The sequence below is a fragment of the Epinephelus fuscoguttatus genome, linkage group LG23, assembly GCF_011397635.1.
Source record: "Epinephelus fuscoguttatus linkage group LG23, E.fuscoguttatus.final_Chr_v1".
NCBI classification, from domain to species: Eukaryota; Metazoa; Chordata; class Actinopteri; order Perciformes; family Serranidae; genus Epinephelus; species Epinephelus fuscoguttatus.
In genome coordinates this window covers 24,051,171-24,079,094 of record NC_064774.1, presented here as the reverse complement: position 1 = coordinate 24,079,094, position 27,924 = coordinate 24,051,171, and the positions used below count along the sequence as shown (strand labels likewise).

The following is a 27,924-nucleotide window of genomic DNA, read 5'->3' as shown; positions in this document are numbered from 1 at the left end:
ACAATGGGGTTGTCTATTTCCTGGAGGGAGGCAGGCTACTGACAGGCTACTTCCCTCTGTCTAGTTCATATACCAGTCAGATTAAAGTTATTGCCCTTATTCCTTCAGACAGCCTGAGTATTTTTTACATGGAGAGAAATGTTGCAGCTTTCTGAGGAGGCCTCTAACCACTACATCAGAATAACATTTTCTGCACAGCAGCTCACAAGGGACTAAACAGGATCTTTGTAGTCCGCTTATTTTCTGTATCAAATCAACACCTTTGCTGTGGCGCACCAACTCTACATAATGATCCCATTAGCTTTCCAATCAAACATTTCAGTGATATAACTACTACAGAGGGATAGTTGTGTCAGCACAGTGTCTGTGGTATACAGTATGTATTGTATTTAGAAAAAAGTGGTTTGTGGTGTTGCAGTATTTTCCGGTACTGGCATTGTCACAGCGCTCCGTGCTGTTCTCTAAGCTGTCAAAAATCTTTTGAGGGCCTCATTAAAAACCTCCACATTAAATATAATAGCAGTCGTTACCTGAGCGGGGAAACCGCACCGTGTCTGGTGCAGAGATTAATGTTAGCGGTGGAGCTATTTTTGCATTGAGATGTCTCCCTGCTGGCTAATGGGATACAAAAGGCTTCGGCACTGGGTTTCATAGCTCCATCTGTTTGTACTGTAAGCCAGGAGAAGTCAGCACTGGAGTGTCCCACCACATAATTAGCTCCATGATGAGCCCTCGTGCCCCCACACATGGTCAGCAGGTGGACTAACCTGTCTACTTAGCAGGAAATATGCTACTTGCTAATGCTGCACACTTGGACCGGTCAAGCGCTCAAGTTGCAGTCAGCTTGTGGTCAGCCCGGGAGTGAAGAATCGTGATTTATTGTAAGGGCACAGCCGGTGTGAGCATTACAGTATTTGGTCTCTGTTTGTATTGCAGGCTGATATTCTGTGGTCAGAGGGGGATTTTCGCAAAAGCCAGCGGATAGTTAAAGAAAAATGGCTGGTGACAACTATGGTATAAAATGATCGATGATGACCTCTTTAGATGAGTTATCCTGTTGCCTTGTACAGAGAAACCACAGGACACGTTTAGTGGACTCAGACCCTGAATATCGCTCACATTATAACGGGGGCTGTTTCTGTAACCATCTATTTTGTTCCTTCATATTAACTAAAGAGACATATACTTATTGCACAGACATGAAACTGGTATCCTATCATCTTTGCAAGAATAATAACTATTCCTTTGATGTTAAAGGATTTGTTCCTTGTGCTTTTTATGCTTTCATCATCATCATCACAAATGAATGTCAGTGAAAAAGATCCCATTAATAATCACACCATTCATGAGTAGTCAAAATATATTTATTAAATATGGAGTAGTAAAAACTATTATACATATTTACAAAGCCTTAAAAAGTCCACTTAGTGTTGTAAATGTAAGGCTTTACATTTCAAATTCACATTTTCATTGCAGTCTCTAGCAGGCAGTAACAGTCAAGTCTGGGAGGTGTGCGTGTCTTGCTGACTGCTTCCTGTCAGATGATGAACACAACACCTGCAAGAGGAAAATATTAACAGTTAGAACGATTGTATCTAATCATTTAGTGTGATTCCTCTGATTTCGATATATGTTGCAATATGCAGGCTAAAGTCCAGCTGCTACTTGTGATACTTGTGTAAACCATGTGTAAAGGTTTACAACATGCGTCACTGAGGCACCCTTGCTTACGTCTGAGGCATGACATGCTTGCGTCTTGAGGAGCCTTTTATTAAGCTTACACTGATAATTGTGGCCATGTGAGAATTTTATTGTTCTGCGTTGACGGAATAGTAATGGACTCTTGCAACACCCCTTCATCATCAACACCTGCTATACTTTTCAGTCCCTTTTCAGAGTCTGCAGAATAGCAATTTTCTGAAAGCATTTTTTATGTTTTGTTTCTTTTGCACTGCACAACATTATATAAAAGGCACATCATTTTTCAAACATATTAATATAATATAATTAAATAATATACAAAGTATTTATGGGTACATACTGCATCAAACACACATTTAAGTGTGCAATTAAGAAGTTTAATTACAAAATTTTAAATGTAAGCAGCAATTAAACAAACATTTTTATCTGGATTATTTTTAAGTTTCACTGTAAAAGATCACATTTAGTGAGGCACCTGAAAATATTCAAATTTTGAAGCATTTTCTGCCACAAAAACAAGAAACAGTGAATGGTGGCTCTCACCTCTTTCTCCTCATTTGCTAACTTGAAGGCAAATATGTTCTCCAAGCACTCTAAGTAGCCTTCAAGTTCCTGGCAGGTGTCAAGAGCGTCTTTGTGACCCGTCCATTGAGGCTTTCTGTCCATAATCATCCTCCTGATGCACAGCCTGCTCCTCACAAAGGCCATCTCCGGAGGGTACCAGTCTTTGGAGCTCCTTTTCATCACACTTTGATATTTCTTGGTTTCTTCTCTATGTCTGTGCTGGACAGATGGAAAGCTGCAGTGTTCAGGTGAAATTCTCGATCCCACTGCCATGGCTTTTAACAAGCAGTAGTAAACCCCTCACATCTGAATGTGCTCTTGCTTCTGTCTGTTGTTCAAGCAGAACTGCACAGCCTGTCATCCGGTGTCTGGAGTGGAGTGAAGAAACTGCGTTGCTGCAAGCCAAGTCTTAAGCGGCCAAAGTCTTGTGTTTATTGAGGATATTGACGCCATCAGCACTCTTATCCTATCTCAAGTTTATAAGACGTCGGGCCAATAGAATTGTTGTTTATCACATTACCTTTCTGACGTCTGTGTGATCCTCTTCTGTCATCAGTGATAGCCATATACGGGTGTGGCGCGCCCAACTCATCAATATATGGTCATGCAACTGTTGTCCTCATAACAATGTTGTAAAAAATGTGTTTTGTCTTCTACCGCCTTGTAAAGCAGTGTTAGGTAAATGAATGACCTTTTTGGAATCATATGCAGATTAGCAGCAGTTTGGAGAGGCAGACTGCTCAATGTTTACTGGTAAATGGAGAGAAAACAAAAAATACAGATAGTCATGGTAAATGAATTGTACTGTCAAAGAGGTAGGCCTCACCATTTTAAATTCTTGGCCTCCCTGTGGCGCCCACAATAAGGCAATAAAGCCTAAAGAGGCTAAATATTATAAAGCCTGCATTTTGGCTTGTGTCATTATCTTGACACATGTGAGTCAGTTTGAGAGGTTTGTCATTATGTTCTCTTTTCTGCATGTATTTTCTCCAGTTTCCTCACAGCCCACAGTCCAAATGTAATTGTCTGTCTACAGAATGTTAGCTGTGATATACGTCCTGTCCAGTCAGTACCCAGTTTTTTTTTAATAATTTATTTATATAGTTTCTTACCAAATGTGAACTGAGATGGGCTCCATGACCCTGCACAGAATAAGTGGGTGTAGATTATGGATGGAAGGATGAAGTAAAGGTGGTGTCAAGTCTAAATACTCATTTCTTGATTTAGATTTGATGCAACGACAGGCAGGCTAATGTGTTAGCAAAATGTTGCCTGTTTACACATCCAGCAGACTTGGAGCAGCATTCATTTGAGTTTGTGTTTCTCGCTACCGAAAAAAATTTAAGTTTAATATTCACTTACTCTTCCTTTAGCTCTTTTTTGTTCTCCACCAACTTCTGAGGGAAATATCTTGCTCTTTTGCAGCTAAATGCTCCATCATGTTCACGAACTAGGTGCTAACTGGGCTTTTTAGCAAATATTAGCATGCTAACATGCTCAACTAAAATGGTGAACATGGTAAACATCATAGCCTACTTGCTAAACATCAGCGTGTTAGCACTGTCATTGTGAGCTTGTTAGCATGCTGATGTTAGTTGTTGTTACGTCCCTGCGCTGGGGATAACCGTGGCCGAAGGCATCGTGTTTTCTGTCTGTCCCTCCCTTTTGAACATGATATCTCATGAACATCTTAAGGGAATTTCTTCACATTTGGCACAAACATTCACTTGGACTCAGCGATGAACTGGTTAGACTTTGGTGGTCATAGGTCAAAGGAAAAGTTGATGTGACCTTTTCTGTCTCGATAATACCTTGAAGGAATTCCTTCAAATTTGGTGCGAACGTTCACTTGGACTCAGTAATGAACTGATTGGATTTCAGTGGTCAAATGTCAAGGGTAGTGTGATCCTGCATCTGTCTTAGTTTCATGAACATGATATCTCAAGAACACCTTAAGGGAATTTCTTTAAATTTGACACAAACGTGCACTTGAACTCAAGAATTAACTGATTACAATTTTGTGGTTGAAGGTCGATAGTCAAGGTCAGTGTGACCTCACAAAATACGTTTTTGGCTATAACTCAAGAATTCTTATGCTAATTATGACAAAACTTCACACAAATCTTGAATAAGATAAAATGATGATCCAAAAAGTCAACTTACTGTGACATCATAATGTTCTGCATAAAACATAATGTTCTGGACCATTATTCAACATCATATTTCAGGAACAGAAGGGAAAACATTTGGTCAGATGCTTAATTGGTGACACTCATCTTGGGTGCCTTTGAATTGTGCTGATAGTTTAGATCTTCTGTGCTGTTTGGGGGGAAGTAAGTGTGAAGCATCCATGTTTTCATGGACATGGATGTAGAAACTTGACTGGTGCGTGGGGCAGTAATTCTAGTTTAAAGTTATTTGTAATAAAATGTGGCAAAGATTAGCTATTAATTTGAACATGCACAAATTTATGAGTGTCATGTATAATTATTACTGATACTTGTGTAAACCGTATGTAAAGGTTTACAACATGCGTCACCGAGGCACCCTTGCTTACGTCTGAGCCATGACATGCTTGCGTCTTGAAGAGCCTTTTATTAAGCCGACATTGATAATAATGCCCATGTGAGAATTTTATTGTTCTGCTTTGACACAATAGTAATGGACTCTTGCAACACCCCTTGCATCACCAACACCTGCTTTACTTTTCAGTCCCTTTTCAGAGTCTGCAAAATGAGAATTTTCTGAAAGCATTTCTTATGTGTTTTGTTTTTTGCATTGCACAACATTCCATAGTATTAATGGGTACATACTGCATGAAACACACATTAAAGCACTGGGAGGGTACAATTAAAAAGTTGAATTACAAAACTTGGATGTAGGCAGCAATTAAAAACATCTTTTATCTGGATTATGATAAAGTTTCACTGCAAAAGATTACATTTAGTGAAATAAATGGAAGTGTTTGAATTTTGAAACATTTTCTGTTACAGTACTGTAAAACAAAAAACAATGAATGGTGGCTCTCACCTCTTTCTCCTCATTTGCTAACTTCAAGGCAAATATGTCCTCCAAGTGCTGTAAGTAGCCTTCAAGTTTCTGGCAGATGTCAAGAGTGTATTTGTGACCAGGCACACTGGAAAACTGCCTGCATGTGGCAAAGTACCTGCTCTGGATGAAGGGAAGACTAAGGCATGTATGAATAGAAAGAGGATGGACCCACTGGTCTGTGTGGGTTCAGTATTAATTTCTCCTTTGTCTTTGTTGTTCAGCGATGTGGCAGTTGGTCTTTGTTGTATTTGTCCTGCCCCCCCGCCCCCCCATCTGCTCTGACAGCTGGGTAAAAAGTGAGCGCTTTACCCAAAGTTCGCTCTGCAGCTGGTCTCACTGGCATTTCAGCATAGTGTAAATACATGGTGCTCCCATGAAAGAAAGAAAAAACAGCCCTAATAACTAGAAATGAAAATCCCATTTCATCCCATAAAAGATTTTTGTCAGAGCTCCCTTTCTCCCATCACTTCAAACTGCCTTCCTCTTCCATTGAGTTTACACTTTCAACTGATCCGTCCTTGCATTATGTTCTGCACCAATATCCTGTTTTAACAGGAAATACATCAAATTAAACAGGTAACGTGCTGTTTCATGAGGACTTTCAAAGGCCGTGTCAAAGAAGTCTCATGCATCATTACGATGATGCCACGCATCTTTATGAGGCATTTAAACACGGGAGTAACAGAGAGTGAACGCAAAGGGATGTGATGACAGCGCCAGGAATATTCTCCATCTATCAAAGGTAGATTCCCCCCCTCGAGGCTTCATTCCTGGTGCTGCTCAAGATGAGAAGTGTTCGGAGTTGAAGAGGACAGCGATGGAGACAAGTTGAGCTCCTTGCCACTCTTCTCCTCATGCTTGCCAGACAGACTGCACTTGGGAGACGGATATCAGTAAATCAAGTTGAGAGAAATCTGGCAGAGAATCTGGGGAGAGAGTACATCTTCAAAGGCGGGCGGAGGAAGAACATTGAGATAACTAAATAATCCATCAGGAATCAGAGAATGTGATGAAAGTGGTGTTTCACTTTTATTTAGTTTCCCAGAGAGCTTAGTCATGAGCTGTTGCATTGCAGGTATCCTGTGTGAGCGCCTGAAGTGAAAATTGCAACCATCAGTGTTTTCTTCCTCTTTTACACAGAGGGGTGTCTTGTTGCCACAGGCGAGCCAAGACCTTGTCATGGCCTTTATGACTCCTACCTTTATCAGTCCCGAAATCCTAAAGTGGCCGTGGGCTTTGCTTTGTAATGAATAAACATTCAACTAAGTGCCCCATAATCCCATGATTCCTTTATGGCGAGCAGAAAAATTCTCCAGCGGATCGATGTGTGGGGGCCAGGGACAGATATGGCAAAAGTCCTAGGATTAGAAAAAGGGCACCCTTTTTCCTAGCTTATGAAAAGAGGAGTGGAGAAGGAGAGGAAAAGAAGGCCACAATGTTTCCTCCTCCAAAATGTGTTAAGTAAAAGCTCACATAAATCCCCTTGAAAGTGGATTAGCAAAAATATCTTTTCCTCTTAGGTTTCATTCAGACAGGAGCCAGTCTCTAAAACGGGGTGTCCTTATCTAAACATTGGACGGAATTTTATTAATCAAAGGCAGCAGTGCGCGAAACATAAGTCTAGGTTTTGGCCTAGTGCAGCATAGTAAGAGCCACTCGCTTTTCACAGTTTCCACCCAAACAGTGGAAGCTGGCACCATGTTATAGGAAAGCTCAATTATAATATCAGGTTGGTGTTATTACTGTTGATTATGTGCTTTTGAAGACCCGTCTTGCCCCTGAGTTCACTTCCTCTCCTCTTCCCTGGCTGAGACGCGCTCTTTGAAATCGAACTCGCCTTGGAGGTTAATGAATCACCAGCCTGGTTCCCTGTTTTACTTTCACCCTTACCCTTTGTCATATTGACATGCACATACACACTCGCACACATTGGATTTGAGCCTCGCTTGTGTAGTTTTTTAGATCGGGATGCCCGTTGGAATTGGTTCTATCAATCACAGGCGGCCGAGCATACCAGGAGTGTGTGTTTTCTTAACCCCTGTCATGTTCATTTCAAATAAACTCAAACATTGCTTGAGTAAGTGCATGCTTGTACAGATTTAACACACTCATTAGATCAGAGAGAAAAAAGACTCCATAAGTCTTCCACCATCAACCGATAGTTCACAGGACTTCGAATTATAGCCACGTTACCTAAAAATATGTTTGTCATGCAACTTTATAGGAAACATAATACCATTTAGATTAAATATTTTCTGAACAATAAGTATTTCTTTCCCGCAAGTTCTGCGCCTGGCAGCCAAAGCATGATTAATGGCTTTGTGATTATGTTTAGACAACTTAAGCACCTGTTTAAACCTGCATCCTTTGATTTTTTTTTTTTTTTTTGACCTCTTGGGGGCAGCACACCAAGCTGCAAACATATTGACATATTATCACCTTATAAATTTGTACTAGGTATCATGTTAGCAAACAGTTTCCAATATAGACATCCAGGAGACACATAGCGTTAACATTCATTTGAAGTTGTTTTTCCGGCTACCTGGTAGACATAAGTGAAATATTAACTCTGGTTTTTTTTTTTTATTGCAAACTCCGAAGGGAAATATGTGGCTCTTTAGTAGCTAAGTGCTCCAGTAAGTTTTCAAAGCAGTCACTAAATTTGTAATTCAGCACTGATGAGTTAGCATACAGAGGGTTTATCAGAAACCTTTTACTGAAAACAGCTGCCTGTTTCAGCTGGAAACAGTTACTTTAACAGACAGTGTTAAAGTAAGATTTTGGTGCAGTACCTCAGCCAAACCAGCAAATGGGGTGCTTTCGTAGGCACTCCATCCGCTGGCAGAGCAGAGGTACTGCAGTACCTCTGCTCTGCCAGCGGATGGAGTGTTTTCCCACCAATCTTTTAGTATGTCCGAATGGGCCCAACTTGTTTAGTAGGTAGGAGTAGTATGCAATATGCCAGTGGGCCTTTCAGACGCAGCCCAAGATGGCGATGGACGAAACTCAAGACTTCCAAATGGCAGTCCACAAACCAATGGGTGACTTCCTGGTAGCTATGTCCATTATCTAAAACCATGCTGCTAGCTCTGTGTATTTAATCTCAGAACCCATTTGTTATCTTTATGATGACGACCAGCCACTGGGGGTGATGGCCAATATTTTGGGAGATCTAATGCAGTAAGCCTATATCCGGGCAAAGACTTAATCTTTGGTGCGCTTGTTATTTTTGGCTAATTTCTAAAAACATATATCTGTATAGGAATGTGGATCAAATGGTGAAAAAGCTAATAGAAAGCTAAATCTTCATCAGACAGTAGGCTCAGAGATTACATTTCAGTGTGTTCTGCCTCTTTACATGGACTGTTAACCTGCTGCTGATTGATCAATACTAATCAGACTACAAATGGAAACCAGAATGCTTCCAATACAACAATCTTGTCCTGTCCTCTGATAGATGCAGATATTTGCTTTAGAGAATATTCAGCATTTAACCAAAACCCATGATATTTCCCCCCACTTCCTCCCTACAGTTTCTCTGCTGCACAGGAATGTCACACTTCCTGTATTGGGGAAAAATGTTTCCAGTGAATCCAAGTCGGGCATCTTAAGAACATATTTGGCAAAACAAATTTGTAATATAAAATGTGTTTTTGTCAGTATGTCATCGACCCCCTTTCTCTACATGATACCATAACCCAGCACTTGGACCCTTTTTGGAAATATCCAGTCCTCTGCCAGATCGTAATGGTTTAGTCCAGTGGGGGTGTGCAGGATGCTTGACATTGGCACCGGACAGCCAGCTTGTTTGCTTAAGGAAACGAGTTTGATAGATCCCCCTTTTAAGACTCCAATGAGTGAGAGTTTAGTTGTCATGCACCATTAGCCTGCAGCTCAGTCTGGTCCGAGCGTATCGGAAGATGGATGCAAACTTCAAAATGACAAGGAAATGGTTGTCAGATTTGTCTGGTGTTAAGACACTGAAAGTGTGAGAAAATAATTTCTGTGGACAGAGGGCGAAAAATCTCTTGAGAAAGACACAATCGGCGTGTTCATCTCGGCCGGGCCTCCATTTAGCCTTGAGCAAGGACATCTGGTCACTTAAGTGGTTTTCAGTACATCCTATCCGACACACACACACACACACACACACACACACACACACACACACAGATCAGCAAAGCTTCTCTTAATGTCCGTATGCTTGACTTATGTTTGCTTTACCCCTGGCTTGTAGTTGTGTAACATTTTAATTTTCAGCCTCGATGGCAGAGAGGACATGCTTCAGTGCAACATAAGTCATGTCAGTGGAGATCTCATGTTATATTCAGGCACCTAATAGTAGGCTGTATTTGGATAACGCTTTTTCATATCAGTTATTTGGTTTCCCATGCTAAATGCATTAAAATCTCTGGGGTATATAGTTTAGAAGTCTTTAAACTGCTGAGTCAATCTGAGAAACATGTGCTGTATTAAATTTCCAGCAATGTATTTAACTAGTTTCTCACAGATATAAAATTAGTCTTCAGTCTCATTCATCTCATTCACTTTGCAGGTGGTGAATTATAAATAGTACAACATAAAATATGATCTTTTATTTACCTTTAAGGAGACAGATAAACCAAAATGATGGTCCAACAGCTGCCACATGCGCACATCCATGCCCAACAAAAATGTGCTGATGATCCTGGTCATCCGAGGAGGCTTTTGCCCACATTTTACTGCAGTGACTTATGTGTTGTTACAGATGCCTCCATAGTCTAAGTGACTGCAGCTAAGCAGTGCTGAGTGTGGGGCTTTAGACCAGATTTGATTTGTCTTATTTAAGAGTCCACTCTATGGCTGTTTCCCACACTGGTGTAAGTTTTGCTGCAGTTGCTTAGCAGCATGTTTTTTTTTGCCCCACAACTTTAAATCTGCAACCCCCTACAATGCAAAGAACCTCAAGTACCCCAAACCCGCATCCCCTGCTCTGCTTCGCTCTGCCTTGGCACAGGCCCGGGAGGCAAGCAGTTGACCTCGGTCATTACAGGGTGTTTATGACCCACTGAGAGCAGCTGAGGGCCCCCGCTCTGTGAATTTGTGCATCCTAGAGAATGCGGGCCCTGCTGTGCTGCTAATGGGCCCTATCCAAGATGCCCCTCAACCCCCACCCATCTCCCCAAAGAGGTGGGTTACTCACGACGTCTTCTGATATCAGATCTCCTCTGCTGTGAATTCCTCCAGAGCCCATGACGATTGCCCTCATCAAGAGGAACGTGCGGTTAAGAGCACAGACCAGAAGAAAAAACACACAATGCTGTGTAAATGATTGCAAACAGAAACTCAAGTTTTACTACAGTTTACTTCCATTTCCCACCATCACTCCTTGCTCCAGAGTGGTAAAATAGGATAGTCCAGTGGAAACACTGTAGCATTAATAACAAAGAGCTTGTTGTCTCACTATTTATTTTTTATTTGACTCCATACAGAAGAATCCATACTTAAATAATAATAAAACATGGTTTTGTTTTGTATGTTAAAAACACCTCCCTCCCATGTATTGACCTGATATGGTAAAGGTAGTATAATCATCAGTGTAACAGGGTTCCTACAGCTTAACCCCAGCTAGAATCAAAGCTTTTTAAGATGTTGTAAATGCCACTTGACATGAAATTAAAAATCAATTTTACATGACCAAAACTGAAGTAAAAAAACAGAAATCAACATCAATTTCAGGAGGTTATGGACAGTTTTGCCCAAATGTTTATTGTAACATAAAACAACACCAGGGTAGGACCGACCTGGTAAAATTATTGCCATTTGTTGGTAAGTTTTCTGGGCGATTTTTTTGTTTTTTACTCTGGATGTGGAATTCCACTGTCTTGATTACCACCGTACCAAGTTTGAAAAACTTCCTGGTTAAATTGCCAGTTTTTTGCTTGTTTACACTTCCCTATGTCATCCAGGATATGGTGACAGCTAACTAGCATTGTGCCTGTAAACAAAATATGATTTTTATAGGTTCCGCTATCCGTGTGTAATGTTAATGCAAGAGGCATTCAGGATATTATTAAAAAAAAGATATTATTTTGATTTGACAATGCGTCAGAAAAAAATATTCATATAATCCTACTTCCCATGTCTTAACATTTCTAAGACATTTAAAAGCTTGATTTAAGACATGTTAATCCAAATAAAGCCTTATTTTCAGATTAATGAAGTCAGTGCCTTTTAAGAGTTTTTAAGGATCTGCGGTAACCCCAGTCCTTTAAATTTAAAAAAAAAAAGAGCTTTAGGTAATAATTCTCTCTTACAAAGTCACTCTGCAGTGGCTCTGTCAGGCTCTATTGGTGAGCATGTAGGCATGCTAACACCAGCAATATTTAATGTTAACCATGCTCAGCACCTTAGTAAAGCATGTTAGCATGCTAACATTTACTAATTAGCACTAGCACAGTCACATCAAACCAAAACTTTTGATGGTGTGCTGCCGCTAGATGTCAAATCAGGGCATCACCAAGGGTCACACTGAAGCCAATGCAAAAGCGTCAAAAACTGCAGTTCATCGTATGGCCACTTGAGGCTGGCTCCAAAATATCAAAATATCATAAATCCCCATTGACTGCCAAGTTAAAATGCCCAACTTTACAGCCGAAATAAACATGCTTACGCCCCGGTACAAAATATAGTTTTGGTCTCAATTGCTAATACCAGCATTCATGACAACTGTTGAGTACCTGCAAGATGCTGAAAAAAATGTATAAAAAAAGGGTATAGAGCAGAGTTATATATGAATTTTTGAATGTATATTTAAAGACATGCCCATGTTCCACAATATGTTTATCTGGAATGAAAGAAAGGCTCAAATCTCATGGTTCAAACACACTGTTAGATTTTTATAACGTGATTTCAAACATGGCTCCAGGCTCTTTCTTGCTTCTTTGAAATGAACAACTTTGTATGAAGTGTTGTCCAACCACATGTAAAGGCAACAGTGTTTATATCTGTTCCAATGGCAGACTGCAGACTGTCGTAGCCTCCTCTGGCTGCATCACTCTGCCTCCTTGATCTTTCTCCAGGAATATTGTGGCCTCATCTTGTACGATGGAGACCAAAATGTGGCGTATTACCCTACAGGACACCTCTGATTGGATGTTTGTTTTTCAGCTTGCTGTTTGGGCCAATGATGGGGACGCAGTGTTCATCAGGGAATTCACTCTGATTCGACGAGACCACCTTGCAGAGGAGCCTCTCCATGATGGCAACCAGAAACCAGAGGACCCAGTAAGTGCCCGATCAGAACACACTGAACACTTTTAATTTCAAATCTCCATCTTTTTTCCTTTTATAACTTAAATAAGAAATAAATTGAGAAGTCAGATAAAACTAAATCAGTCAATAAATCTATTGTAGAGTGTTTATGTAATGCACCACACCAGAGTGAAAAATCAGCCATATTATACCTCAGTAAGTGAATGATGATCGTGGGACACTGGGAGTGGAGGGCGGGCTGACCTCGCTTGATGTGAAACAGGGCAGCACATGCAAACACACGCACTTAACACGTTGTAGGGTGGGGTGGCTTTTTTGCTTCGCATTACTCCCACTCTGTCATCACCTTTTGATGAGACATGAGTCCTGGCCGCAGCAGTTTTCTTAAGCCGATCTCTCACCCAGATGTTTTATCTAATTGGGCGGGAGGGAGGGCAGAGCTGCTGTTGTCACGGAAATCGACGTCCAGCTCGCCTATCTCATCATTCCTTTGTGATGGGATTGGTCCTGGCGCAATTTGAGAGGAATCTGTTAGAAATGATCAAAGGGTTGTGAACAGTAATATCTTGAGTTGCATTTTTCTTTTTGCTGTGAGGACATTATGTAACTCTCATGTTTTGGTTTCCATGCACTTTTCCACAGATATGACCTCCTCTGTCAGGTGAGAGGTGAAAAGTCCTGACTACACACGTTTCACAAGCTTCCATGCTTCAGTGAATGACCTTTTGACCTTAACATAGAGAATATTCAGCAGCCCTCACACTCTTTGAACACTGATCAAATATAGTGACATTTCTTTTGAAACAGATGATCTGCTTGAACTCACCATCACACTCTAAAGCAGGATCATGAGGGCTCATTTGAACATTCACATGTGCAGGATAGCCTTACAGATCAGTGGCGGACAGAGGTCATATTCTGTTTTAAGAGGGGATCAGGGAGGGAAACTCTTTTTATTATGAAGTCTAATATTCATGTTGTCCTACCTAGTGTCTTAAAGTGACATATATTTGACAGTATTCTGTTCCATCTTTGCTTTTTACATGCTCTTTTATATCCATAAAGCAGACTTAATGGAAAAACCATTAAAAAACTATCAGAAGTCAAGAATGTAAATGCCGTGGTACATGCTTACAGTGCTCTAGTTAGAAACCACAAACAACTATCTTTACAGCATTTGGATTTCATATTGTAACCAAGCAGTGATGTGATTTATGATTCACTGACCTCAAGCAAATTTTTGAATTTGCATCAGCAAATGGTTTTCAAACCAAACATCACACAAACGACATTTATACGTCCACTCCCACATACTGAATTTATGCCATCCAGGCGTCAGTTGCTCTTTATGGGTTTCATTATAGTCAGTATGGTTGCATTATTTTTGCCATCACCACACAGGTGCACATAAGATGTCCTGGGAAATTCACTTATTTGCTTTCTTTCCAAGACTTGGATGAGAAGAGCTACAGCTAGAAGACAGTTAGTATAGCTTAGCATAAAGATAAGCTAATCTACTGTTTGGAAATGGTAGCGTCAGCAAAAGTGAAAGTAAAAGCCAACCTCAGCTTTGTCCACTTGGGGTTTTACATTGCTATATTTGCTTTTTTCTGGCACTGTTTCACCTGTTTTGATAGCTTCTTCTTGGATTTGTGTTAATTACGGTCTGGGAGCTGGTCGCCACCTTTTTATAAAGTCGCCACCTTTTTATAAACTCTGGACCTCACCTGTGCACTGTAAGAAAATAGAGGCAGAGGTCAGGGTCTCAACAATGAAATTCTTAGATGCTCAAAGGTCAAGGTCACTGTGACCTTTTCTGTCTTATTCTTGTGAACGTTGATATTTCAGGAACACCTCAAAGGATTTTTTTTTTTTTTTTTCAAATTCGGTACAAACGTTAACTTGGACTCAACGATGAACTGATTAGATTTTGGTGGTCAAAAGTCAAAGGTCAAGGTTAGTGTGACCTCACAAAACATGTCACTGGCTATAACTCAAGAATTCTTCCGCAAATGATGATAAAACTTCACACAAATGTCTAATAGGGTATAATAATGAAGTGATGACATTTTATATCCAAAAGGTTAAAGGTCAACTTCACTGTGACATCACAATATTACGCAAAAACACTCTTCTGGCCTTTCCTCAACATCATATCTCAGGAACAGAAGGGGAGACATTTGGTCAGATACTGAATTGGTTACACTTATCTTGGGTGTCCACCTTCAAACTGTGCTGATTGTATAGATCCTCTGTGCTGCCGGGGTGAAGATGTGTGTGAAGCATGTTTTCACAGACATGGTTGTAAACTGTAAGAGAGACTTGACAGGTGCACAGAGGCGTAGAGCTAGGGGCTGGTAATTCTAGTTAGCATTTAGTGTCTGTTCTTAGTGATAATGTCCTCGCAGAATGATGATCCTTGAGAGACGCTCTGTCATTCTGCTCTGCACACATGTAGCAAAATGACAATAAAGCTGAATTGAACTGATATAATTTAAAGGCCATATCGCCCAGCCCTAGTCTCTGCAGATATATATACCAACACACACTTGATGTTACTGAGAGTGGTTACTTATGCATGAGTCTATGAATTGGTTTAAGGAAAATGCTGCATAGTATACCTTTGAGAACATACATGAGAGTGGTATCGTTCTTCTGCTTTCTGCCCGAAAATGTTGAACTCTTTCTTTAATTAATGAACTTTAGAGGTGTTGGAACATTGGAGAGAGCCAGGCTGGCTGTTTGCCCCTGCTTCCAATCTTTATGCTAAGCTGAGCTAATTGCCTGCTGGCTCTAGCTCCACACTTAATTCACAGGCATGAGTGTGCTATCCATCATGTCATCTAGCTCTCAACACGAAAATTAATAAGCATATTTCTCAAAATGTAGAACTATTTATTTAAACCAGTTATTTGGCGAAACTGTCGAGCTTTAAAGAAAAACTTATGCACTTAATTTCAGCCTTAGAAAGATGTAACCACTGCAAGCTGCCCATTGACCTTTAAATCTAATGCCATTAAAATGAAGCAAAGATGGATAAAGATAGTATCTAGGAAGAGTTTTATAGGAAGTTTTAGGGCAGTTAAATTTGATGTGACAGCCTGCAGGTTTTATCTCATATTAATTAGAACAACAAGACAGATAAAAAGTGGTTCCTGCTACATGTGTGATGCCAACATGTCTTCAGCTGAGGAGCCTGCAGACTCCCAGGAGCCACACTTGTGATTCCTTTCAGCACTCAGCCGATTTTCAGTCTCTGTGCGCCTGTAGCGCTGTTCTGTGTTGGATCTTGGTTCAATATTAAGCTTGATTCCAAGCCAAGACAAACGCAGCTTAATTAGCAAGCAACCCAGGAGGCAGATCTCAAACTCCAAAGTGTATTCGCTTTCTCTAGTTTAACTTTCATGAGTGTGTGCCAGGGTCGGTCGGTGGGCAATAAGACTGACCTCCCCAGCACCCTTTACCCTATCCCTCAAGAGGGCCACAGATGAATTGTTCTCTCCGAAGGAAAGTGTTTTTCCTGGCAGCCTCAGCACAAGCTACTTCGTTGGAATAGAGCTGTCTTAAACAGCTTAGGTCTAACATACCTTTGTAAATTAACCCATATTTATTGTGTGATGGCAAGTACTGTAGAGCTTCAACAATGTCAGCATTCATAAACAAATATCAAGTTAGTTTATTGGGTTGAGAGGTTCCTGAATCAAAGTGTGCGGGGGGTCTGATGGCTAAAATGTTGGCTGCCGAGTCTGAGAAAGTCTTTTTTTCCCCCCTCTGTAACTTGACTGAATGAGCAAGACTGTGAAGATAAACAGAAAAGCCGGTCATAAATCTCTCTACGACTATTCCCTCTCATTGTTTGGCCATGAATGAAGTTTTCCAGCAGCTCTGAGAACATCAGCTAACTCAAAACCGGTAAAATATGCTTTAAAATGTGTAAAAAAGTTCTGTCAGATTTATTTAACTGCAGGGAGATAACTGATCTGCAACTTTTTATCTCTGTAAAACTAAAACTTTACAGGTTAAAATGTTTGAAACTTGATGTCTTGAGATTTAAGTTGCTGTTCCAAAGGTGATGCACAGGTGGCAGCTACCGCTCAACCTCAGGGCGATTAACAGAGAAAGAGAAAGGACAGAGAACATGATTTGTAAACTTCTAATCTTTGTCAGAAAGTGAAATTTGAAGTTAGCGTAGAAGAGAAAGGCACAGCCTTTGGAAAAAAAAAAGTGATACAAAGAGAGACACACGGTTTTCTCCTCAGCTGGCTGCTGTCTAGACGGCGAATGTGATCATCCTGTCAACAGACAACTTTAAAGTGGGTTACTGAAAGGTGATACTTCATTTACCGGATGGGTGTGTGTATGTGTCGGCTTCTAGTTGTATTTGTGTGATAGTGAAGCAGCGCAAACCTGGCAAACTGTGTGTAAGCTGCTCCCTGTATGCTTTGTGCATTGATTAATTTAGATTAAAAAGAAAGATTAGTAGAGCTTTAAAGGGACAGTTCACCCCCAAATCAAAGATACATGTTTCCTCTTACCTGTAGTGCTGTTTGTCAATACAGATTGAGTGTGAGTTTAAAGGTCAATGGGTGTGAGTCGCCGAGTGTTGGGAGATATTGGCTGTAGAGATGTCTGCCTTCTCTTCAGTATAATGGAACTAGATGACACTTGGCTTGTGGTGCTCAAAGGGGTAAAAAAAAATACATTTAAAAAAACTCAACCCACAGACCTTGTTGTGAGCAGTTTCGTGTAGGAACTATTTTCTCTCGACTGAACTACACCTTGCAGGAGAAAGCATTCATCTACTAATGGAAAAGGGGCCCGTGCTTGTGACAGCGTCTCATTCGTGCCTCCTTCTGTGTGGTGTTATGGTCGGTAGAAAGAAAATAGTTCCTACATGAAGCTGCTCACGACAAGGTCTGTGGATTATCTTGAGTAACCGGGTCATGATTTCCAGAAAAAGACATTGCTGTTGTGTTTTTCAAATGTAATTTTTTGGCACTTTGAGTACCACAAGCTGAGTGCCATCTAGTTCCATTATATTAAAGAGAAGGCAGACGTCAGCCGATATCTCCAACACTCGGCAGCTTACACCAAAATATCTACATTGATAGATATCACTACAGGTTAGAGGAAAAGTGTGTTTGAGTGAACTGTCCCTTTAACATAGGAACCAATTTTTGTTTAAGTAATTAGTTACCTCCCAATCTGTAGTTACTACTTGTATTTCTATAACCCTATGTACCTAAAGTAGAGGAGGTGGATACACAAACACACACAAGTACTTGTAATTAGTTCCTTTGCTCTGTTAACAACCCTGCACTACACCAAGGGTCAGGATGCACTGATTGCTTCTCTTGGTCATACTTTGTGTTATCCACACCAATAATGGCCAGGATATTATGGGTTGTAACAGCTAAGTGTTTGGTAATGACAGTTATTAGAGCAATGACTTGACTTCAGGCCTGGAGTGAGGACACCTCTGCTTTGCCTGTCCTCACATGTTTCATGGAATGGTGGTTATGTCCTTTTGCACTGTTGTTTTATTTTCTCACCTTTTCTCCCTCTCGTCTTTCTGCGAGATGTTAGATGTTTTGTTAGACGTGTCCTCCTCGCTGCCCTCTGCCTCTCTCACTTCATCACATGCCAAGCAAGTCGGGCCTTAATGTTTTTACATGCTCAATTGCACCTCAGGCAGTAACAGTCTGGAGCATTTTTTTTTTCCTTTTTTCAAAACCTTCAGGGTGAACAAGTGCCGAGACGGTTCCGCCTTTTGGCAGGGTGTCAGGGTGCGGAGTAATTGAGGTTGGGCGAGCGGGGCCAAGGGCCAGTCAGGGTGGCAAACAGGGGGAAGCACTCAGTGGCCGGGGCAGCAGCAGCTCATAGAAAGAGAGGCCCAATGCTCAGCTGCACGCCGTCTTGGCAGCTGTGTTTTGCGTGTAGCGCCAGGTGGAAAGGGCAACAGTTTTGCACAATTAAACACTTCATTTGTCTTCATTAAAAGGATGGGCATGTTAGTTTTAGCAGGCTGAGAGGATGTGTAGGCTCAAGTTTTTTTCCACTATGTGCTGTGCCCCCTGGTGTTAACACCACTTCAACTTAAAGCTTTAGGGGATTTCTGAGCTTTTAATGTCGTAAAAGTGGCCTACTTTTAGCCATAAGTTTTATTGCCTTACGGCCCAAACACACCAAACCAACATCAAAGAACTAGTGCCGACGAAGGCCAACTGTTGCATTGCCTCATGTCACCTGTGTCTCGGCCAAAAAGTTGCACTTGAACACATCATAAAGGCGACAGACAACAGCCAACTAGCACATACGTTCTGTGTCTGCCTGAGAGAAAATAACTCTCCATACTAGCAGGTGGCGCTTGTCTGTATTCGTCATTAAAAACTGGAAACTGGAAGACTGACAGGACGGATTCAAGACACTAGTCAGACAGTTAGCAAGTTAACAACACAACCCAGTGTTGAAAGAACAAAAGATATTTACCGTTGCTGTAACACAAAAAATATCAAAACATTTCTGCTAAAGAGCTTGATGCCCAAAAAAATAATCTTACCTAATATAAAAAGTTTGTTTCAATCTCACGCCCTCTTGACCTCAGGGCCCTTAAGGTACCATGCAGAGGTTTTGACCACTAGTAGTGCCATAGAGCAAAGTTTGAAAGAGTGGTTCTCTGTTCTGCACATGGACAATGATGCACATGCATGCGTACAGTCCTGCCCTTGGTTTTACATTCTTCCACAGACTTGGGTTTGAATTCTTCCAAAAAATAATATGCCCTGAAAAGGTTTTAAGAGGAAGGTAATGCACACAACACATTTATTCTGTTTAAAGCCCAGTTTAGACCAAAGATGATGAGACAAAACCGTTTTAGAACGTTGCAGAGAAAAGTTGCAGTGATGTGAACTGATCTGTCGGAGCTCGACTCAAGCTGGCTGATGGTGTCATCTGCAACTCAGCTGGTCAAATTGCCAGAGGCTGATTTTAGAACAAAAGCACATCACTTGTTTTCATCAGCCATTCGGCTTGTAGTGAAGTCCAATGGTCAAATCAAAATGGCCACAGCTGCCATGTTCGCTTGCTTCCGTCCTCATGGTGTGCTGGTGTCGGAAGGCGGGTGCGGCGGCTGCTAGCTGTATGTGCTTAACACTGTCACTATCCTCATTCATATTTGAAGAAGTTACAAATTATATTCAGCCTCAAAATAAGCTTGAAAAGCTGGAAAACAGAATGGAAATAGGAGAGTTGTTGCATAGCGATGATACACCATCTCATCTAGTTGCATTTTTCTGAACTGGCAGATTTTTAGAACGTTGCAGAGCGGCCAGAGCGAGTAGTCACCTGTTTCAACTCATCTCATTGCAAATGTTTGGTCTGAACTTGGCTTTAGAGAAGTGACAAAGTTTTAACATAAATGTAATATTAACAAGTTTTTGGTGTTTTTTTTTTTTTTTTTTTACAAAAAAAAGTCACCACAGGTTATTTAAAAAAACAGTTTGACATTTTGGGAAATTTGCCCATTCGCTATCTTGTTGAGGGGTTGGATGAGAAGATTGATGCCAACCTATTGGCCTGGCAACCAGCGCAGACTCAAGGAAGGCCCATAACCCCCTGCGTAAAAAGGTGACTTGTAGCTAAGCTAGGCTAATTGGCTGCCAGCTGTAGCTACATATTTACCATAAAGAGAGTGTGGTATCAATCTTCTCATATAATTCTCTCCAAGAAAGCAAGGACGCGTATTCCCAAAATGTCAAACTATTCCCTTGACATGGAAGTGCTCAGGTTATTTCAAGTGATCAGATCCATAAAAAAATCCGTTCCTTCTTCAAAATTCAACAAAAAAAATTGCGTCATTATTCTCCCTTTGAACTTTGATGCACAGATAGTGAGAGGTGAAAAATTGTGAAATGTGGAAAACCTTGTGCAGATATTGATAGGGTGCTCTTTTCATTGACATATAACTAATCAATACATTACACGCAGGAACACTGATAGGAGAGCAGAGGAGCATTCACTGACATGCTGTCATTCACTGACATGCTGGTGATAAAAAGTACAATGTGTCCCATCACCATTTTGTGAAATCATTGTTTTTGCTCATATTTATTCATTTTCAGAGTTGTTTTCTTTAGAGAAATCAAATTCTTTGGATCTGTCCTCATTGCATGCGATTGACTGGGTTGTTTATTAGAAACACTGCCTGTATGCGAAGCCGATCATGCTGTAGTTGGATTGGAAAACCTCGGGTCCAAACAGTGAGTTAATAACTGCTTTCGTGACGCCAGTTAGCCATGAATGCCAGTGTTTGTTTCTGCATAGCCAGCTATCTGAAAGATACCCTGACTCCATTGAAATTAGCTCGCGAGACAGGCCAGGACAACCCTTTTCTTCACTAGAAACGATGTCCATCGTGCATTTAAGACAAGAAAAAGAAAGGACTGAACAGGCGAGCAGTGAATCAGGAGACATTCGCCTCGCTGACTTGTGCGCTTTGGCTGGGCTGACTGGTGTTTGGCACATGCGAGCGCTGTTTGGAGGCTCGGTCCCAGTGCTCTTGAAGAAAGTGCTGAGTGCTGGTGAATGTGGTGTAAAGCCACGTGGCTTTGGACTGGGGATCTTTCTCTCACCCCTGTGTTTGTTCCATCAACATATGTGTTCAGTAAAGCCTTGGCCCTCGCAGTGCCACATCGAATATCTCCCCCCTTGCTTGATGTGGTGTCACACCAGTGCGCTGTGGGTACTGGAGTTGTGCTGCTGAGGTAATACCACCAGGGACAAGACCTCACCACAGTACCCACATAACAAATGTGGGTGTGTGTGAATGCATGCAGCCAGTAGTATGTCTGTTGCTGGCTACCGTTGTGCACACACTCCCGTCTGGAGAGGCTCTTGCACAGCGTACCCTCATGTAATCCCATAGTTGTTTGTATTTGCATGCTGCCATGTACATGCACTGTGCAATACGGGAATCCATATGTGATTTCTGTGCCTTTAGAATTCAACACTATCGCATGTCCCCTCACACATGCACAGCATTCAAAACTATGTCTTTGATTAATGGGTGAAACCCCCTCCCTTTCCTCTCCCCCATCATCCTAGCACTCTTCTCTCCTCACCTCCTGCAGTATCTGCTCCTCCTCGGCGTGTGAAGGCACGCACACATTTTCTGGGCAAGTGATTGATTTCTAATTGTTTACATTTCACTCCCTGTTGCAGATGTTTGTATTCTACTCCATGCTCAGCGATGCATTTACGCAGGCAAGCACAGACACAAACAGAGACACACTTGTACAATGGGGATGGGTTGATGCCAAAAAGTTTCATCCAGGAATTTTTGGATGTCTTCGCTCTGGGTTTTGGCACTGTATGTACTAATTGCCTCCAAGTGGCGATTGTTACTAGTTAGCCTTTTATTTATTTTTTTGGTGCTGTGTGTGTGTGTTTGGGCACGTGGGCAAGATCAGTCGAGGCCATGAATGTGGTTTCATACTGGTTGAATAAGAGACATAGAAGAAATTAAATTTTGCTGCAGAATATTGCAGCCAAACATCTCAATCGAACATGTTCTTGTTCTGGGTGGGAGTCCCCCACCCAAACTCTTGGACTTGGAGCTGTTTATAAAAAAGTCAACAAAGATGTTGCTTCAAAAGAACAAGAATATGTCCAGTACAAGTTGTTTTTCACCTTGTGGTTCTACATGAAATAAACAGACTAACTTCAAGGTAGCAGTTGTAAACTTTAATAACTTCAGTGGCACTCCAATGTAAGCTGAAGTGTTCATCTTGGGCACTTGGCTCAGGCAGCGTGCAATATGTAGCCAGTATCCAGTGTAAGCAACAGTGTTATCCAGAGTTACAGCAGTAAAAATCTGTTGCTGAAGGATCCCTGCCACCCATGCGAAGCAGAGTTTAGGTTCAGCATTCGGCAAGGTGCAACCCAAAACGTATCCCTGCCTTTGATGTGGGCTCTAATGGTTCTGTGCGGTCGTGGTTGGGCATGTACAGCACAGTAGCAGAACAAACATACACATCTCCCAGTTTTCCTATCTGGAAAGCCATGAACTGGTTTGCTCTCTGTAGTATTGGCTTGTTACAGTTTATCCAGTACAGCTGGGTGGTTTACTGGAAGGAGGAGTTGCAATTTATAGGTCTTAGATTTGATCCCTGAAAGAGTCTGTGTCAGTCAACTGTCATAGCCCTGACTGAGGATCCTAGTAACTTATGTAGTGGTGTTTTGTGCAGTTCTTCCTCTCTTTGAGGGACATTAATACCACCAACACTCAAACTGCCTCATTTAAAGTTATATCATCGCTTCTCGGCCTTTTGGCTAAGATCAAGTGTAGTATCTGTTCTTATCAGTTTAATATCTGATACGTCCCCTACCCGGGGACCAAATATTAAATTCCAATGACTCAGTGGTGCATGAAGCCAAAAAAGCTCAATTTTCATGGTATGAAATTACTTCGGATGTTCGGCACTGTGGGGCCCATAGAGCAAGTGTGCTAGAAACTTTAGGTGGCCAAGCAACTAACTTCTGCTTTAGTGCTACACTAACTTGGATGGGGCTAAAATCATTTAATCGTGCAGCTGTTCTAGACTCCCACCACAAAATGTTATTGGACCAAATGGATCAAAGCCTGATAGTGAAACAAATAATTTCGTGGAGGTTGTGACATTCAGAAAAATGTATCCGCTGATTTACACAGCCTCATTCACAATGTAAGTCTATGGGAAAAAGTCTTTCTGGACCCAATGGCATCATGGGGTCACTATGACCACTATGTAAATTTGGCTTCAAAGCCTGGCACTGTTCCTGGGCTTTATTTAGAGCCAGTGTTTGCTTTGTCCATTCTGGGCTACCGTAGAACAACATGGCAGACTCCATTTAAGAGGACTTGCTCCTTTTTTAGATTCCAGTGGCTCATTCTAAGGTAATGAAAACACAACAGTTCTAGTTTCAAGTGTAAATACGCTAATGAAAACATAGTTATAAATATTTTATTCAATTTCTGCCAGTAGATCCCCCTAAATCCTATGCTATGGACCTTTAAGAAAGATGTAAAACCAAAGATGGCACATATTTCCTTGAGAACTGCAATGATTTCCTCTAATAAGTTAATTGATTGAAAGGAAAATACCTGCAACTATTTGTTTAGGCCATTTTTAAGCAAAAATGACAAACATTTGCAGGTTCTAACTTGTCAGATGTGTGGATTTGCTGCATTTTTTTTGGCATATATGATAGTAGCATTAAATATCTTTAGGTTTTGAACTCTAGGTTAGACAAGATAAGCCATTTTAAAGGCATCACTTTAGGCTCATGGAAGCCAGAATAGGGGTTTTTACATTTCATAGGCCAAACAATTCCTTGACAAAATGATCCACAAATTAATCAATAACGAATACATTTGTGAAGTTCAGCAGTTATGCAAGGATAGTGTGTAACACCAAATGATTTATGTGGGAAAATAACTCAAAACAGCATCATCTTAGAAAATAAAGTTCCCTCTCACTACTTCTCGATGCCTCTCACACGCTATCCGAAACATTATCCCATTGTAGCAAAAACGAGAGGATTATTATAACTACATAATAGATTTTGTGGTCCCATCATGCTTGTAATTTATATTTTTGTTACGTTAGATACAACCCACATTGCAGCGACTCAGCCTGAGATGTCACAGTCAAGCAGCAGATTCATAAAAAGGCTCTACGTTTTCAACATTTGTCCAACGAGGCATTTTTTCAGCTTTTCAGTAAAAGTCGTTTTGGATGACAGCAAACGCTTTGTTTCCAAAAAGTAATTTAAACCTTGTTCTTCTGCAGGACATAAAGCAGTGCAGCTTGTCTGTCTGTAAGTTGTGTATTCTTGAAAGACTTTAAGACCTTTATAGTCCGGCGCTTAACTCGACATCTCTGGTTGCGCAGGACTTACAGCCTATTGAAAGAAGGTTTTGATCCGCACAGTGAGAACGTGGTGGTCTCCTCTCTGGTGCATGCTGAGAACCCATCACTGCAAACTGGTGTAATACTCTGAGCGTAAACATGAGAAAATCAAGACCATGATGTGTATGTGTGTGTGTGTGTGTGTGTGTGTGTGTGTGTGTGTGTGTGTGCAGACTAACAGCGGGCCCACAAAGGCACACACATGCAAGCTCACACCCTTCTGCACACACTCACAGACAGTTTTCGCTCTCAGGGAGCCCTGGGAGAGAAAGTATAATCTGTTCACAAACCACAAAATTGAAAAATGACCCTGACACTCTTCCAAGCTGAAAAGTGAACAGCGCTTGCAACACAAGAAGGCATACTTACACCAAATCTTTATACAACACGGAGGTAAGCCTTTGACTTCAAATTAGTGTAATTTAAGGATCTCTTTAGGTTGAGGGTAAAGATTCATGTGAGTCTCTGATTCACTCTCATGTTGTCTCATGTTCACACACACTCACACACACTAATCTTCTGCAGGGCATAAAGCATGGTATTCTTGAAGAATTTTATGGTCCTTGGCTGGTGCTTAACTCTGCATCACTGGTAGCTTTTTTTTTAAATTTTTTTTTAAAGATTGAGACTCTCTCACATCTTGCTTGTCTGTAGATGAGTGAGACCTCTGGAGAAATGTTATGAAACAGTTTTAATGTGGAGGTATCAGTGGATTTTACATGTTTTTATCGAACAAATGTCTGAAAAAAAATTCTTCTGGTGGGTTAGCCAAATACAAGTTGGCTTTACCACAAGTGCAAATGAAGGCCTATTGAAACGATGTTAAAGGAGATGTGATTTACGGCTAATTAAAGGGTAACTTAGGTATTTTTCCAGCCTGGACCCTATTTATTCCATTATGTCTAAGTGACCAGTGGGAAAAATTTTTGAAATAGGCCCAATATTGAGAGAGGGAGAGTGCTGAGTCAGGCAGCAGCAAAACAAGCTGCAGTGTAAACTATTGGGGCATTTGTGCACCATCAATTTACATCCACTAAAAGTGCTTGTTTTTGCTACTGACAGACTCAGATTGTCAACAGACGTTTCTGAAAACATTATTGAAAGGATCCCTACAAAGATAGAGCTTTTTTATAGAGAGGGATTATTTTTGTTTTACCAGACTCCATTTAAATTAACACTAATTTTAGCATGTATAGAGCCAGAATATTTCCATGGGTAAGGGTTTCTTTCAACCAAACCAGAGCTGGGGATTACTGGAACAGTGAGGAGACAAAGAGGACAGTTTTTGTGAGGCTTTTTTTATTTGTCTGTTTGTTTTTATCGACTTAGAATGAAGTGTGTTTTACGATGACAAAATTTGTGTTTATTTAAATGGAGTCTGGTGGGTTTGGCGAAGACAATGTCAGGGCTGTTTCTGGTTAAACAAAAAGGATCTTGCTGTTTTACCAAAAGGTTTCTATTTGTGGGGATCCTCTCTGTAAGTTGTCAGACACTTAAAATAACTATCTGGCAAAAACTTTTAATGGCGGTACATTAACAATGCACAGATGCCTGTTAACGTTACATTGCAGCCTGTTTTGCTTCTCTCTCAAAAACTGTTGTCTCCATTTGTCACTTAGATACAAAAATATGTGAAAATAGGATCCAGGTCAAATCAAAGTTACCCTTCAACCAGAGTTTGTGTTGTTTGATTACAAAATACAGATGTTCTAACAAATTTCAAAGTACACAAAGACCTCTGCCAAACAAAGTCAAAGCATCCAAAGGAAAGTTTTAGTTAATGATGACCTGCACAGTGGCACAATTCCCAGCAGATGATGAATGCACATGATGCGTATGAAGGATATTCAGTGTCTCTTAATCAGCAATATGCCTTTATTATAAACATTCTCATATAAACAGAGGCAGCTTGTTTTAGATGACATGGCCTTGTGGTCTCCCACAGATGTATGTTACCCTCTCCGTTGTACAACAAACTCCGCTGTGGTTGCGGCTTAATTGGTCTTGCTTCTGAGTGCTGATGCATGAGGTTTGCAAATGCTCCCGGGTTGATTGTGAGCACGGCCCGTTCTCTGAGTCGAACATGAGCGTAGAAACCACGGAGGCTTCGAGACACGGGGCCTTTTCTATCCATCCGGCAGCAGCGTGGTATTAATTCCAAAGATGCTTCCCAGATGCACGCACCGGACACTGTATTTGGAGAAGCTGATATTTTAAGCACAGCAAAAGTCATAAAAGCCCATGTGTGATGCCAAAGCGATTTTAAGGGATCAGGATTTAAGCATGTGCGTGTGTTTTTTTCCCCAAACAGCTTTATGAAATGGTAAAACTCTGAGCTTTGGGCTAAGTTTCACCATACCTTTGCTTGTTATGTTCTGTTTTTCTTTTTCAATCAAACAGCAGACATTTGAGATCTATTGAGGAGTCAAAAGTAGAGATAGATATGCATCTTTTACAAAAAAAAGAAAGCACCTATCTTAAGTCCTGTATCGACCAGCATCTGGTGCTTTAAAGGATGAGCATCCTCCCACAACATGCGTGCAAACTTCCCAGATTCCTTTTCCCCAGCTTTTTTTTTTCTGAACCCCGACCCAAATCACAATGAAAGGTGACCCAGCGGAGCATTGAAGCTTCCAGATTTATGAGCCCGGTGAAGGTCTCGCGATGATAACATTGCCTGGAGGCCTCGGGCCGGGAGCCAGGGTGTTAGTTGACTAAAGACAACTATTCGTGTTGCGTTGTCCCCCGATGAAACGTCTGCATCGTGTTGTTATACGGTGTGTCTGTGAAGATAGTCTGTCCATGATTTATGATATTAATCTTCGCATCGCTGTGGAGCCAAATGTGAATGTCTGTGGTAACAATATAAAGCCATCAATCACTTGATCACTGAAGAAATCATTAATATAGCAACAAGAGCTCATCTCTATTCACTTAGAGATGAAAAAAATCACTTTAAAAAAAAAAAAAAGGAGAAACATCTTTTTCAGCTCATTCCTACTGACCCCTCAAATATTAAGCACAGTTTTATTTCCAAAGTGAAGAATGTACTGTATACAGTTAGGTTATGATTTGTGGCGCCTTGGGTTTTACAGGTTGAACCGCAAGCAAACGAGCAGCATTTCTCACAATCAGCTTTTTTCAATGACCTCACTGGGATAATGATAGGGGGATGAGGTACTGTAGAGGAGCTGCTCTTCTACTCCATCTCTCACTAGGTTGCCATAGATGATGGAGTGATGGGTGGGAGGTGGAGGTGGGGACGAGCGAGAGGTTTTAAGGCCTGGCGCTGTTTTGCCCTCAATTGCATGGCGGTACGCTGCAATAGACACCAATTAGAGGGAGGTGAAGAGTGAAGCCCTCCTAGATGAGTTCAGACTGTGGCTCCTGTCTGGCCCACACACTC

General features: G+C 41.1%; 1 protein-coding gene and 1 pseudogene across 7 annotated transcripts in view; both read left to right on the top strand.

The window, feature by feature from the left end:
- LOC125883542 (ADAMTS-like protein 1) overlaps positions 1-27,924 on the top strand; it is a 122,414-nt gene that overhangs the window by 35,294 nt on the left and 59,196 nt on the right. For all 7 annotated transcript variants that reach the window (XR_007448571.1, XM_049567882.1, XM_049567883.1 and 4 more), the window contains one exon: positions 12,466-12,582. Coding sequence is in view for 6 of the 7 variants with exons in the window: in XM_049567882.1 (XP_049423839.1) it covers positions 12,466-12,582 (117 nt within the window). In the remaining variant the exon portion in view is untranslated. The remainder of the gene's footprint in view (positions 1-12,465; positions 12,583-27,924) is intronic.
- LOC125884523 (U2 spliceosomal RNA) lies at positions 22,880-22,989 on the top strand (annotated as a pseudogene).